Source organism: Eulemur rufifrons, chromosome 27, assembly GCF_041146395.1.
Source record: "Eulemur rufifrons isolate Redbay chromosome 27, OSU_ERuf_1, whole genome shotgun sequence".
NCBI classification, from domain to species: Eukaryota; Metazoa; Chordata; class Mammalia; order Primates; family Lemuridae; genus Eulemur; species Eulemur rufifrons.
The window spans coordinates 30885198-30898110 of NC_091009.1; the positions used below are offsets into that span (position 1 = coordinate 30885198).

The 12913-nt window shown below is 50.6% G+C and overlaps 1 protein-coding gene across 1 annotated transcript in view; it reads left to right on the forward strand.

The window, feature by feature from the left end:
- The first annotated feature begins 4559 nt into the window (after window positions 1–4559).
- The window catches only part of LMOD1 (leiomodin 1), a 33116-nt gene continuing 24762 nt past the window's right edge, over window positions 4560–12913 (forward strand). Inside the window, exon 1 of the mRNA XM_069459311.1 lies at window positions 4560–5019. Within this exon, the coding sequence (XP_069315412.1) occupies window positions 4759–5019 (261 nt within the window). The 5' untranslated portion in view covers window positions 4560–4758. The remainder of the gene's footprint in view (window positions 5020–12913) is intronic.

Consider the following 12913-nt stretch of genomic DNA (forward strand, 5'->3'; position numbering starts at 1 on the left):
TGGCTGGGCTGGTGGCATGCGCCTGTAGAATCGCCTGAGCCCAGGAGTTTGAGGCTGCAGTGAGCTATGCTGGTACTACTGCACTCCAGCCTGCAGGACAGAGCCAGACCCTGTCTCTAAGAAAAACACATTTTTAAAATGTACATATTTATTTTATGGACAAGTCAGTGTAATAAATAATAGAAGACTACAAAGAAGAGTGAAGTTCCCTCCAAAAGCTTGGAAATGAGGTAAACAGATGAATTGAACCCTCCATAGAACTAAAGATTATCAGTAAATATGTCTTGTATGTGAGAACAGTTCAAACTAGTCATCTGATTTGGATGTATAAGTTCCAGAAGACCTGTTTGGAATGTGACTGTAATTAAGAACACTTAAATCTAATTAATTGTACAAGCTGAAGAGAGAATGTGGGAGAGGAGTAACATGAAGCCTCAAAGGAGGAACTCAGCAAGAACCTGATGTTTAGTCAGCACCCCAGACCTAGTGAACATAAATATTTCAGTAACTAGAGATTTATGCTCTCATGGGGCAAGGATATTTTTTCAGGTTTCACCAGGACCCAGATGAAATATCCCTTAGCTCTAACTACCTCTCTTTGCTCTTATTCCATATTCATTTTGCAGTCTTCTAATTATTATTTGGCTTCTAAATAGATTTCCCTACAGGAGAGAATGCCCTGACCTGTGCTCATAGCTATTCTTGTCCACTTGGTAGTTAACACTGGTTTATGCATCTGCCTCTTGTGAGGCTGATTCTTTTGACTCAATCGCCAGGAATAGTCAGGGTTCTCCAAAGAAACAGAACCAATAGGTCGTATGTATGTAAGGAGATTTATAATGAGGAATTGTCTCACGTGATTATGGAGGTTGAGAAGTCCCATGATCTGTGTTTGCAAGCTGAATACCCAGGAAAACCAGTGGTATAATTCAGTCCAAGTCCAAAAGCCCGAGAACCAGGTGAGCCGATGGTGCAAATCCCAGTTCGAGGGTAGGAAAAGATGAGATGAAATATCCCAGCTCATCCATGAGGCAGGAAAAGAGGGACAAGTTCCTCCTTCCTCTGCATTTTGCTCTTTCATTCAGGTCCTCAATGGATTGGATGATGTCCACCCACATTGGGGAGGGAAATCTACTTTACTTAGTCCTCCAATTCAAATGCTATTCTCATCTGGAAACACCCTCCCACACATATGAAGAAACAATGTTTAATCTGGGCACCCAATGGCCCACTCAAGTTGACACATAAAATTAACCATCACTGTGATACTGAGTTTCTGAGTTTACAAAGTCCAGAATCTGGGTGTGGTTACTCAGCTCATTTCATTCCAAAAGTCCCTATCTGGAAGTTTACTGTTCTGGTAGGCTTTGTTCAAGGGGCCAGCAAGCATTCTTAGACTTCTCTCTCTCTGCTCTCTTTTAACTGCAACAGTTACAGGATAGTTTTGGCTGGGTGAGGACCAGGATTTAGTCTTTGTTGGCTAGAGGAGGAAGATGTCATCCCTTCTCAAAAAACCCACTTCCATTTGGTCAGGGTGCTGAGTGAAGAAACTTTTTTAAAGAGTGCAAAGAAAAGAAATCAGTACTCTAATTTCTCCCTAGTGAGTCTTAAAGAAGTCTAGGGGACTGTGGTGGCCTTACCTGATGGAATGGTCCATGATTCAAAGGCAGAATAGAAGAAAGCAGTGGAAATCCAAGGGAAGATTTTCAGAGCTCTGAGCAGTCTCCCTGGGGCCCTAGGGAGTAAAAGGCTTCAGACGGAGTCCAAGGCTTGTCAGAAAAGCCAGCTATTTGGAATTGTGGGACCTGAGGCAGAAAAGATACAGGGGTTTATGTGTAGAAACCTTTGGTTAGGAGGCCATGAGTCCTGCCCTTTAAATTTGGAAGCTGTGCATTTAATTTTTGAGGATGTTCCTAGAGCAGAGACCACTGGGCCCAGAAGAAAAGGCTGCTGGTACCAGATGGGCCTGGGCCAGGGGCTGACCCTGGGGCTGAAGGTAGTTATTTGCCTTTAGGCTCTGACTCCTCCACGGGGTGCAGTGACTATATTTGCAAAAATCCTGAGAAAGAAGAGTCCTTGGAAGCTGGGAAGGGAGCTGCTTTCAGCTGACTGGGGGACTAGACATTGGCTGAGTTGGCCCCAGAGCCAGGGACCCCAGAACATGATGCCTTTTCTAGGCACCGTGAGAGTAAAGAGCGACTGACCTGAGAGGGCATGGGGGCACGGGGTGGGTGCAAGGCGTGCCGTGGCCACCCAACAATCAAAGGGAAAGCCCGTGACGGTCTAGCTCGAGTCCTTTGTAATCACACTCTGACCCTGTCTCCCTACAAAATTAATGTGTCTTCAGTTGCGCTCTTAACAGTTTCCTCTACCTCTCTAGCTTGCTTTACTTTGCCTTACATTCTAATTATTTTTTATCCCATTAAAGTATACATTTGTAAGAGAATAACAAAGTAACAATGTTGTGATTATTTTTGTATCCCTCTCCTCATAGTGCCTGGCAGGGTGCTAGATATACAAAATAGTATCTGAATAAATGCTTGAATGAATGAATGAAGTGAGAGCCAGGTGAGAAGGGGTGTGTGTGTGTGTGTGTGTGTGTGTGTATACTGAGGGTGGTTACTGTTGAAAGAAAGAGAGGAAAAGGTGAGAGAAGATGTGGGATGGGGAGAAAAGAAAATAGGACAAGAGGAAATAATTATAATAATATTTATTTACTGATAAATATTGTGTTTACCATGAATCAGGTATATCAACTAAATGTTTCATGTGCGTGACCTAATTTAATGTTCACAGCAATCTTGCACGGTAGGCATAACCGTTGTCCTTATTTTACAGATGGTGAAGCCAAGTCTCCGAGAAGAAGGTGGCTTGCCCAAAGTCACGTGGCCGGTTAGTGGCAATACTAGGACTTAGCACAGGTCCATTGGCTTCAAGGGCCCAAGCTCTTAACTGTGGATCCAAACTGCTGTCCAGCCTCCCCTGTTGTATTTTTGCCATAACCTCTGTACTTCTCTTTTGAGACATTTTGCCAACTTTTAACTATTTAATGGATTATTTAAAATTATTTGTTTAATAACTATTATATCTTCACTGGTAGAATGTAAGTCCGAAAAGCCAGGGACCACATTGATTTTGTATCTTTAGTTATATCCCTTGTTCTTAGAACAATGCCTGACATACAATAGGCAATCAATAAATATTAATACGCATCCACTGCCTGACCAACAGCTTGTCTACTGACCCTTAACACGACAGCCCCCAGGCTTCCCGGAGCCCTTCCCCCACTCTTCCCTCTGGGCTTTGCCTGCCTCACTTCTGTCCCCTAGTCCCACCGGCGAGCACCATTCCTCTCCCCAGCCTTAACCTAAAGCTGAGCTAGTGGACATGAAATGCCACCGCCAAGTTTTAGTCCCAGACGATCCCTGGACTCAGCAAATGCTGATCAAGTGACAGTCTCTCTCTGGCTTAGGATGGAAAGATGCCAGGAAAGATCGAAGCATCTACCCCGATGAGTTACACCAGGGCTTCTAGAAGGGATTTTGTGGCAGGAGGGAGGGGGGCAGGAGATTGAATGTCTCTGTGACTTGTGCAGGGCAGCCTGATGGATGAGCAGTGGAAAGCCCTTCTACAAAACATGCCAGACCTGTTGCAATAGTATCTCTCCCAACAGCCCAGCATTCTGTTTCCCTGAAGACACGCTAAATCGTGCTCTGGATTTATATGTGGGCGGCGACCTGCCAGCTCCTCCTCTGTGCTCCCAAAGGCGGTCTGTCTACAGATGCCCCAGGAGAGGAAGAAGTATCTGAGAACCGGAGGAGGTTTGAACCCTTTTCCCAAGAGCCTTGGAGCTTCATGGAAAGTGACAGCCCTTTAAGAGTTTCCTGATTTCTGCAGATCCTACTCTCTTTCCCAAACAGCCTGCCAGTTTTCAGTTTTGGTACACAGTGAGAAGGATTCTCTCTCTCTCTCTCTCTCTCTCTCTCCCTCTCAAAGTGGCCAAAGGAGGCTAGAGTGTCGGATGCTCAGCATTCAGGTTGTCCTTGGAAGAAGAGAATGGGTACGGGGGTGGTTAGCGGTATTCACCCCTCATCTTGAGCATCTTTCCTGGGGCCATAAATGCCTGGGAGTCCCCCAGCACATTACCAAATACAGTAGAAAGAAGTCAAAGAAGCACACACTGACCACAGCGACATCCACCCGGTGATGGAGAAGTAAAATATGTGCTTGAACATGCCTCGCGCCGGCCAGTTCACAATCCCCCATGGCCTCGTCCCTGCTTGTCTGGCTCTCCGTGGCTGTGATCTGCTTCTGCCAGCCTCTGCATTTTTGTATCTTTTTCTCATTGCGTGGCCCCCTTGTCTTTAAAAGGCTAAACTGCTCTGTACTAAATTTGGTCACGCAGCGCTCCAAGATTCCCTGGAATGTCCTCAAGTTTCAAACAGCTCTGACAGCGAGGCAGACCCGCCCCCAGCTCGGGTATTGGCTTCTCCTTTCGGGGCTGGGCAGTTGTCGCGTCTTATTGGCCGCTGGTTAGACCAGCCAGGGTCCACTAGCCCTGGGCTGCAGGGAGGCTGCTGCGTGCAGTTAACACTTCAGCACCTGTAGCACAGCAGGGCCAAGGAGCTGCAGTCCTCCACCAGCTGGGGGTCTGCTCCCAAGCCCACTCTGCTCCATCCAGATCAGCTCACCCTCTCCCTTCCCTGCCCCCCAGGACTCCCATAGCCTCTGGCAAGAGCCGCAGCCCACTTTGCCAAGATGTCCAGGGTAGCCAAGTACCGCCGGCAGGTGAGTGAAGACCCCGACATCGACAGCCTGCTGTCCACCCTGTCTCCCGAGGAGATGGAGGAGCTGGAGAAGGAGCTGGATGTGGTGGACCCAGACGGGAGCGTTCCCATAGGGCTGCGGCAGAGAAACCAGACGGAGAAACAGTCCACGGGCACGTACAACCGGGAAGCCATGCTCAACTTCTGCGAAAAGGAGACCAAGAAACTTATCCAGAGGGAGATGTCCATGGACGTGAGTGAGCACAACCCTGGCGGGAAGGGGCGGAGGGAGGGCTGGAGACTGTGACTCTGGGACTAGGATGCTTCTTTCCTTAGAAGAAAAGTTCTTGTTGGCAAAGGATTTAATGCTGCAGAACTGATTAATCTACATCGAACTAGCAGTGTGAACCTCTTACCCCTAATTTCTGTTCTATAAGCGGCAGTTGGACGTGTTGGAGGAACACACCATCCCACAAAATCAAATAGGCCTGTTAGTAGAATGGGAGCTGGAAGGTGTCCTTGAAGAGTTCATTGTCAAGTTGACTCCATCCCGGTCCCTCAATGCCTTTCTTTTTCTTCAGCACTCATCCCACCCCATATATGAGGAGGGGCAAAAGGATAGAATTATACTTGCAGTCTCCTGCCAGCCACCCAAAAAGAGCAAGCCAAACCCTCCTTGTGGGAGACAGACTCATTTCTAAGCCCCCGTCTCTGTGGGCCTCTCGTGGCACATGGACCATTCGGGGAGGGGCAGGGGCAGGTGGGCTTCCCAAAGCAAAGGGAGATAGGGCCAGGGGCCTGTGGGCTGGGAAATGTGTCTTCAAAATGTGGCAGCTTCAATTTTATTCCCAGGGAAGATGTTTTTGTTTGTTTGTTTGTTTTTTGCACTCTCCCTTTTACAAGTAAGCAGGGCCATTTTGCTGGGGGATGAAGATATTTCACCGGAAGGGGACAGAGGAGGGGAGAGGAGAGATGTTTGTGGAAGCCTCTGCCCACTTTAGGATGGGCTTAAGCATAACTCGCTTTCTGTTTTTCAGGGCTGGCACAGAGGAATTTTTTTTTTTTCACCATTGTGTTATATGTGAGTTTTCTTTGGACAAACTAGACTGGCCTCCAATTGAGAGTGGCGTTCTAGCATCCCTTTGCCCATAGGAAAGAGTGTTTGGTGGGAAACCTGTACTTCTAATTATCTGCGCTAGTTCGCTTCTGCTCAGCCACGTCTCTTGCACACTAGCTGTTACTTGTGAATTATTGCAAGAAAAAGTTCAGTCTCGATTCTTGTTTTTGTTTTACTTCTATGGAAACTGAGGCCCAGAGCTTCAGATGACATGCTCATTTTCACAGAGGAACCGACGAAGGGAATATTGTCTAAAACCGCCGTGGACTATCTGGCTGGGTATGAAATTCTGTCGACTGCTAGTCCCCGAGCATGTTGGTGGACACAGCCCTGACGCCTTGCGTGCAGGGATGGGACAGTAGGGAAGAGGCGAGAAGGGCCAGGCAAAGGGAGGGGAGGAGCTGGAGCTCTGTCTGCCCTGAGTCTCTCCCCCGCCCCTGCCCGGGGCCTGTGGTTAAGGCTCTGCCAAGAAGTGGGGAGAGTGCGGGAAGCCAGGAGGCTCAGGAATTTATGTCCTGTGCACCAGGTGGTTGCCCTGGTGTAACTATGATCACGATGAGTAAATACGAAAACGTTTATGGAAAAAATGATAGCACTTACTGTGAGGGCCTGGTGCCTCAAGACAGCTATCAGGAGGCATGCAGAAAGAAACGACACACAGCCAAAGGCCTTGGCACCCCTGTAAATCTTCGGCTGTACTTGTCCCTCACTCCCAGTCCCCGGGTCCTGTGCCCATCACTGCCTCATGCCCAGTGGCTGCTTCTGGTGCTCAGAAAGCTACTCCTGAGGCTGAAGTCAAACAAAACACTCTTAATCACAAGCAAGATGTCCAGGCCACAGTGTGAGGAATTCTCATGTTCCTGGAAATTTCATTCTCGTAGCCTTTTTGCTCAGCCAGTGAACTCCGCCCCCCGCCCAGCTTTCCCCGCCCTGCCAGGTGCACACTTCTCTCTGCAGACAGAGCCCGAGACAAGGAGCAGAGGGTGGCGTGCGTGCTTGTGTGTACCGCCTTGGGATGTGGAGGTGCCTTTAGGACCATTTGCCCTCATGGAGTTGGGCTGTTCCAATCCACCTGCCCCCCAGTCTGAGGGCACAGTTGGCCTAACGGCTGGCTGGAGTTCGGGGTGCTACTGAGCTATGGGTAGACGTCATCTTTGTGAATCTGGGCGAATGGGACTGAACCCTAGAAAGTGGCTCTTTAGCACCGTCAGCCAAACAGTGAGTGTGCAGTAAAGAACTTGGATTTCAGTATCAGAGAAACCTGGTTTGAGCACTAAGACTCAGTTTCTTCCTCTACAAAATGAGGATGACAGTACCCATCTCAGGGCATTGCTGTGAAGATGGAAAGGGGTAACAAGGTAAAGCACTTAGCTCAGAGCTTGGCATGCAATAAACACTCCATAAACGGCAGCTATGAAGTTAATTCCTTGGGGTCAAGGAACCCAGAAATTGGCCAAGCAAGCCAAAAGCAAATCTCTACCCCTGCCAAGCCCCTCCCTTCCCTCCGTCCCCTGAGGGCCGTGCAAGTCATGCCTGTTGGGTCAGCCAGTGGCCAGAGTAAACAAGCAAAGCCTGGGTGCTTAGGGTGGGGGTCACTGACACCACGGACACAGGGACACAGAACGGTGGGTGGGCCCCCGGCTGCCGGACCGACTGCAGCCCTCGCTAACAGCGGCCTTCACTCCGTGTGAGGAGCTAGACAGTTGTCACAACAGGGAGCAACTGTGAGCCTGTTTCTCTTGACTTGAGGAAGAGCAGCAAGATGAGCATTTACTAAGAACCTTCTATGTGCCAACCACATTCACCCTTTCTTTTATTTAAGCCTGACAATTCTTGGGAGATAGACATTTCTATTCCCATTATCTCAGAGAGGTTGAAGAACTGTCCCAGCGTCACACAGCTAGTAAGTGGCCTGCCTGACTCTGAGATCTGTACCACACTAGTAATGCCAGTCCCTGCCCTCAAGAATTTATCATCTAATTAGCGTCACAAAACACACATGTACGGAAGCACCAGTGTTGCGGAGCTGTGTCCCCACACTCACGTGCTGTCACAGGCGCAGTGGCTGTCGTACAGTGTGGCTGAATGCTCCTCGCCCCACCCCTGTGAGTAGGAACATAATTATTAAGAGCAAGGGTGGGTTACAGACAGTAAATCCTGACGAGATACTGAATGGTATTAAGGAATTTTTGTTCATTCCTTTTAGGTGTGATCATGGTATTGTACGTATGCTTTTTAAAGCATCCTCATCTTTTAGACATAAATATTGAAATATTTATGGGAAGAGTTGATTGGATTTGGGAATTTGCTTTAAAATGATCTGGGTGGGAATATAGATGAAACAAGATTGGCCACCAGCTGATAATTGTTGAGGCTAGGTGATGAGTCTACATGGGTGTTCGTTATATTATTTTCTTTTGTATATATGTTTAAAATGTTTTGTAACAAATTTAAAAAAAATAGAAAGCAAGAGTGGGAGGCAGGCCCAGTGTGGGCCTTAGGCTCTGGCTTTCCCGGGGTGGGGGGGGAGAGCCCCAACAGCCATGCTCTGGCCACATGCCAAGTGGGTCTGGACTGCGGAAGGGACCTTGGGCTGCTTCTCCCTCAGCAGGGTGGGATATTCCAGGGGTCTTCTGGATTGTTTACCACCTCTTTCATAAATGTGCCCCCTCACCTCCAGGCCAACTCCTGTCTGTCCTCCCCTGTCTGGGGCGCCCCTCCTGCAGGTGGTCTTCCCTGCCCCCGCGCAAGGTTAGCTTAGGCACCTCGTCTGAGCCTCCAATACCCTCTCTGTTCCATCCCCCTCAGGACATGGCTTTTTGGGAGTTACCTGCTTTCTTGGCTGTCTCCCTTACCAGCCCGTGTGATTCTGGAGGGCAGATGCTAACACACGGCCCAGCACACAGCAGGCCCCCAGCCTCAGGTCGTTGAATGAACCTTAGCAGGAGGTTGGGGTGAGGCCAGAGGTGGAGCCTGGAAGAACTGACCTGGGCCTCTCTCCCTCCCCTTAAAGGGCCAGACCTCTCGGCCAGTGTCGTTCCACCGGGTCCTCTGGCAGCTCACCTTCAGCCCAGGTGGGAGACAAAGCCCCTGCGCAAGCGTGTAGCCAGCAGTTCAGCGAAACTCCTGTCCTGGGCTCAGGTTTCAGGAACCGGATCCCAACGGGTCAACTCGTGTGTTCTCTTTCCTTCCCAAGTGGGAAAGAAAATCTCCAGCCTGCCTCCCCCTTCCTTCTCCCTGGTGTCACCAGGGGCTGGGGATTAGCGCCTGCACCCAGCCAGGGCGGGGGCAGCCGAGCTGGGGTGGAGGGAGGTTCTCCCCAGAGGTAAACTTGAGAAGCAAACTGAAGCGCCTCACTAGCCAGCAGCCACGAGGCCTGAGCCCCCTGACCTGCCTGCTCAGCCTCGGCAGCCCCTCCCCCTGCAGAGCTAGCTCACTCCTCCCCCACCGGTTCTAGTTCACGGCTCAGTGTCCGTGGTATCTCTTGGGGAAGGCCTGAGGCCAGCAGCACCAGCCCTCAGAGTGCCCTTTGCAGAGGGCTGGGCCCTGTCAGGAGTGCACTGGGCAGCACGGCTCATTGCTTAAGGAGATTAACCCCGACTGGTACACACCCAAAATAGCCCCGGAGCCCAGGGTGGAGAGGGCAGGAGAGGTGATGGGGGCCTGTTGACCCAGGGAGGCCAAAGCAGCCACCCAGAGAGGGCTGGGCAAGCCTCTCCCTGGAGTTTGAAGCTGCCTGCATCCAGAGTTTGAAAGAGCAGCTGACTATTTCTTAAAATAGGTGGTGGAATCCACAGGCGTTTGTTTTAAATATTGTTCTTGCTCGCGTAAGTTTTCTTCTGTGTATATACCATCTTCACAGAGTGCTGAGTAAGCCAGGCATCGGGCCTGCCCCACCCTCAGTGCTGCCCCCGGCTGCTGCCTTCTGCTTGCTGGGAAGCAGGTGCAAGAGCTTGGCTGGATGGCAAATGCAGAAGGATGGCAGGACACGTGGACAGGACCACGGAGTGCTTGGAACATGAAACGGTTTGCCAGTGGGAGGGGGATATAGATGGTTAAGGGGGGGGTATGAGTTCCTACTGACCGAGGGGAGGTCGCTACCAGCCTCATGGAAGACTGGAGGCTTCGAGGTTTCTGGGGGCTTCATGGTCCCCTGGCTGGGACAGGAAGGTGAGGACAAAGTCCTGGTCTAACTTGTCTGTGCTCCTTCAGCCTCTCTCTCCACCAAGAGACTCTGGAGTATCTGTGTCAGACGCTGTCAGCATATGCACAGCTGGGCCCGACTGAAGTACACTGGGAGAGATATACACGTACATGTGTGCGCACGCGTGCACACACACACACACACACACACACGCACGGCAGGAACAGAGGAACTGCAAAAAGCACCATGAATCGGGGGAGGGGAAGAGAAGCTGATGTTCGTGTGCCTGCCAGGTTGGATGAACAGGAACACCCTGAGCTAGAGAACACGGGCCTTTCCAGATCAGGCCTTTCTTGTCTATTGGAGCACTTTTGGCATAACCAGGAAAAAAGAAGCGGTTTGGCTTCAGCGCATCAGTTTCCCAAGGATCTGTTAGCATCTGGGCAGTGGGTGAGGTGGAAGGCCTGTGGGTGTCTGGAACCAGATAGGTCCAGGTTTGAATTCTGCTTCTGCCCCTTGCTGATCCGGTGAACCTGAGTAAGTCACCTAAGGAAGGAAGAACATTAACTTTATTGAGTCCTTTCTGGTGCCAAAGGCTTCATCAATGCCATCTCGGTAGCACAGCCTCTGGGGGCTCAATTACTGTACCTGTCAGGTGGGAATGATAACATCAACCTTGAAGGGTTGTCGTGCGGATTGAGTAGGATACAGCATTGACAGTGTTTGGCACAGCATGAGAGACCTCGGCTCACTCTAAGTTCTTTAGACTTCATACCTGTATATGTGCTAAATCAACGTTTTTTTAACTCTCTCATGAAGTTAATAAAAAATACCGTCAGTGGGAGTGAAGGCACGACAAGGGAGAGGGGAGAGGGGAGAAAAGCAAGGAGCTAACTTTGAGGAAGAAAGCGGGGCTCACTGACTTGCCCCGGCCCCGCGGCCTGATTTCTCTGAGCCTCTGCCTAATGTGTTTTATGCCTCCGGCTCAGGGGTCCAAACTGAGTTGCTGGGTTGGAAAAATGGCAGAGCAAAGGAGATTAGGGGGAGCTTCGAGACTGGCGGACTCTCCTCGCCTGCAGCCTTCCTCCCCAGCATGAGCTCGGAAAGCCAAGCCTGTTTTGGAGGAGTCTGGCTTCAGCTGTCTGTGGGGTCCACTGCAGAAAGGACAAGCCGGGTGTCAGGATGCTGTTTACAAACAGCTAGGAATAGAAGGGCCTCCTGCTCCCATGGCCCCCACCGTCTCCTCCCCTCACCTGCCTTCCCTCATGGAGGACTCACGGGCTCCTTTGCTAGCCCTTCCTTCCTGATCAAACAGGCAGGGCTGGCAGGACCCCCGTCCTCTGAGACAGGCAGGTGAAAGGTGCAACATCCTTGTGGCAGGAGTGCCAGGCAAGGCTCTGGGTGCAGAATGCGTTGAGTCGAGCAGTTAGAATAGTCTCTTCAGAGGCCAACTGGATCTGGATTCGAGTCCTACTCTGCCTGTGGCTGGCTACGTGACCCAGCAAGTTACTTTACCTCTCTGAGCCTGAGCTCCCCGTCTATAAAACAGAAATTACACGGCCTAGCATAGGACAGTGGTGAGGTTTAAGCCAAATAGTCTGCACCGAGCAGAGTGCTGGGTTGGAAACCTGGTGGTAAGGGCGGGGAACGCTGGTCTCCTCCCCACCTCTCCCTGCTGTCTGCGCCACCCACCCCCATTCTCTTCGCTCTTCCCATGGACAGGGTTCACCGTGATGTCGTGTGTGCCAGGAGGAAAGAGGACTCCATTAAGTCATTAATTCCCCAACTACTTAGTGAGTTCCTATTATATTAGGCATTTTCTTTTCTTTTTTCTTTTTTTTTTTTTTGTTGAGACAGAGTCTCACTCTGTTGCCCAGGCTAGAGTGAGTGCCGTGGCGTCAGCCTAGCTCACAGCAACCTCAAACTCCTGAGCTCAAAGGATCCTCCTGTCTCAGCCTCCCGAGTAGCTGGGACTACAGGCATGCGCCACCATGCCCGGCTAATTTTTTCTATATAGATTTTTAGTTGTCCATATAATGTCTTTCTATTTTTAGTAGAGACGGGGTCTCGCTCAGGCTGGTCTCGAACTCCTGACCTTGAGCGATCCACCCGCCTCGGCCTCCCAGAGTGCTAGGATTACAGGCGTGAGCCACCGCGCCCGGCCTATATTAGGCATTTTCTAAATGCCAGGGTAGAGTAGTGAATGAGACAGACAAGGTCCTTGCCCGCATGGAGACTGTACGGGGCTGGGTGAGACAGACAGTAGCTATACGTGCATGTGTAGATCACACAGAGCACATGTACACACAGCATGTGGACATTATGAAGAAGAATAATGCTGTTTAAGGAAAGAGTCTATGACTGACCATAATGGTGGGGACCATTTCCGACAGGGTGGTCAGGGTTTTTACCACCAAAGAGGTGACATTGGAGCAGAGCTGGGGGTGGACCACAGGAGCCAGCCATGGAAAGGTCTGGGGAAAAGCTTTCCAAGCAGAGGGAGCAGCAAACGCAAGGGCCTGGGGTGGGAGCGGGCTTAGGTGTTGAGGAGAACCAGGCCAGTGCGAGCCGGGAGGAAGGCTGCAGGAGCTAAGGCCCCAGAGGTAAGCAGGGTTCAGATGATGCAGGGCCTTGTAGGGCAGCAGAGGGAGTTTGGATTTTTATTCCCATGCCCACCTTCAGTCATGGCAGAGAAGGAGCCAGTGAAGGGACTGAGAGGTGGGAGGACACTCAGAGTGATAAAAGGGCTTCGGAGAAGAGAGAGTTCTCTACCATGTCCATTCCTCCTGCGGGGTTTAATAAGATGAGCCAGAGAATCAACCATAGCACTGGGGAGTGGAAGCCACTGGAACCTCGGCAAGAGCGATTTCACTGTGCTGAAGAGTG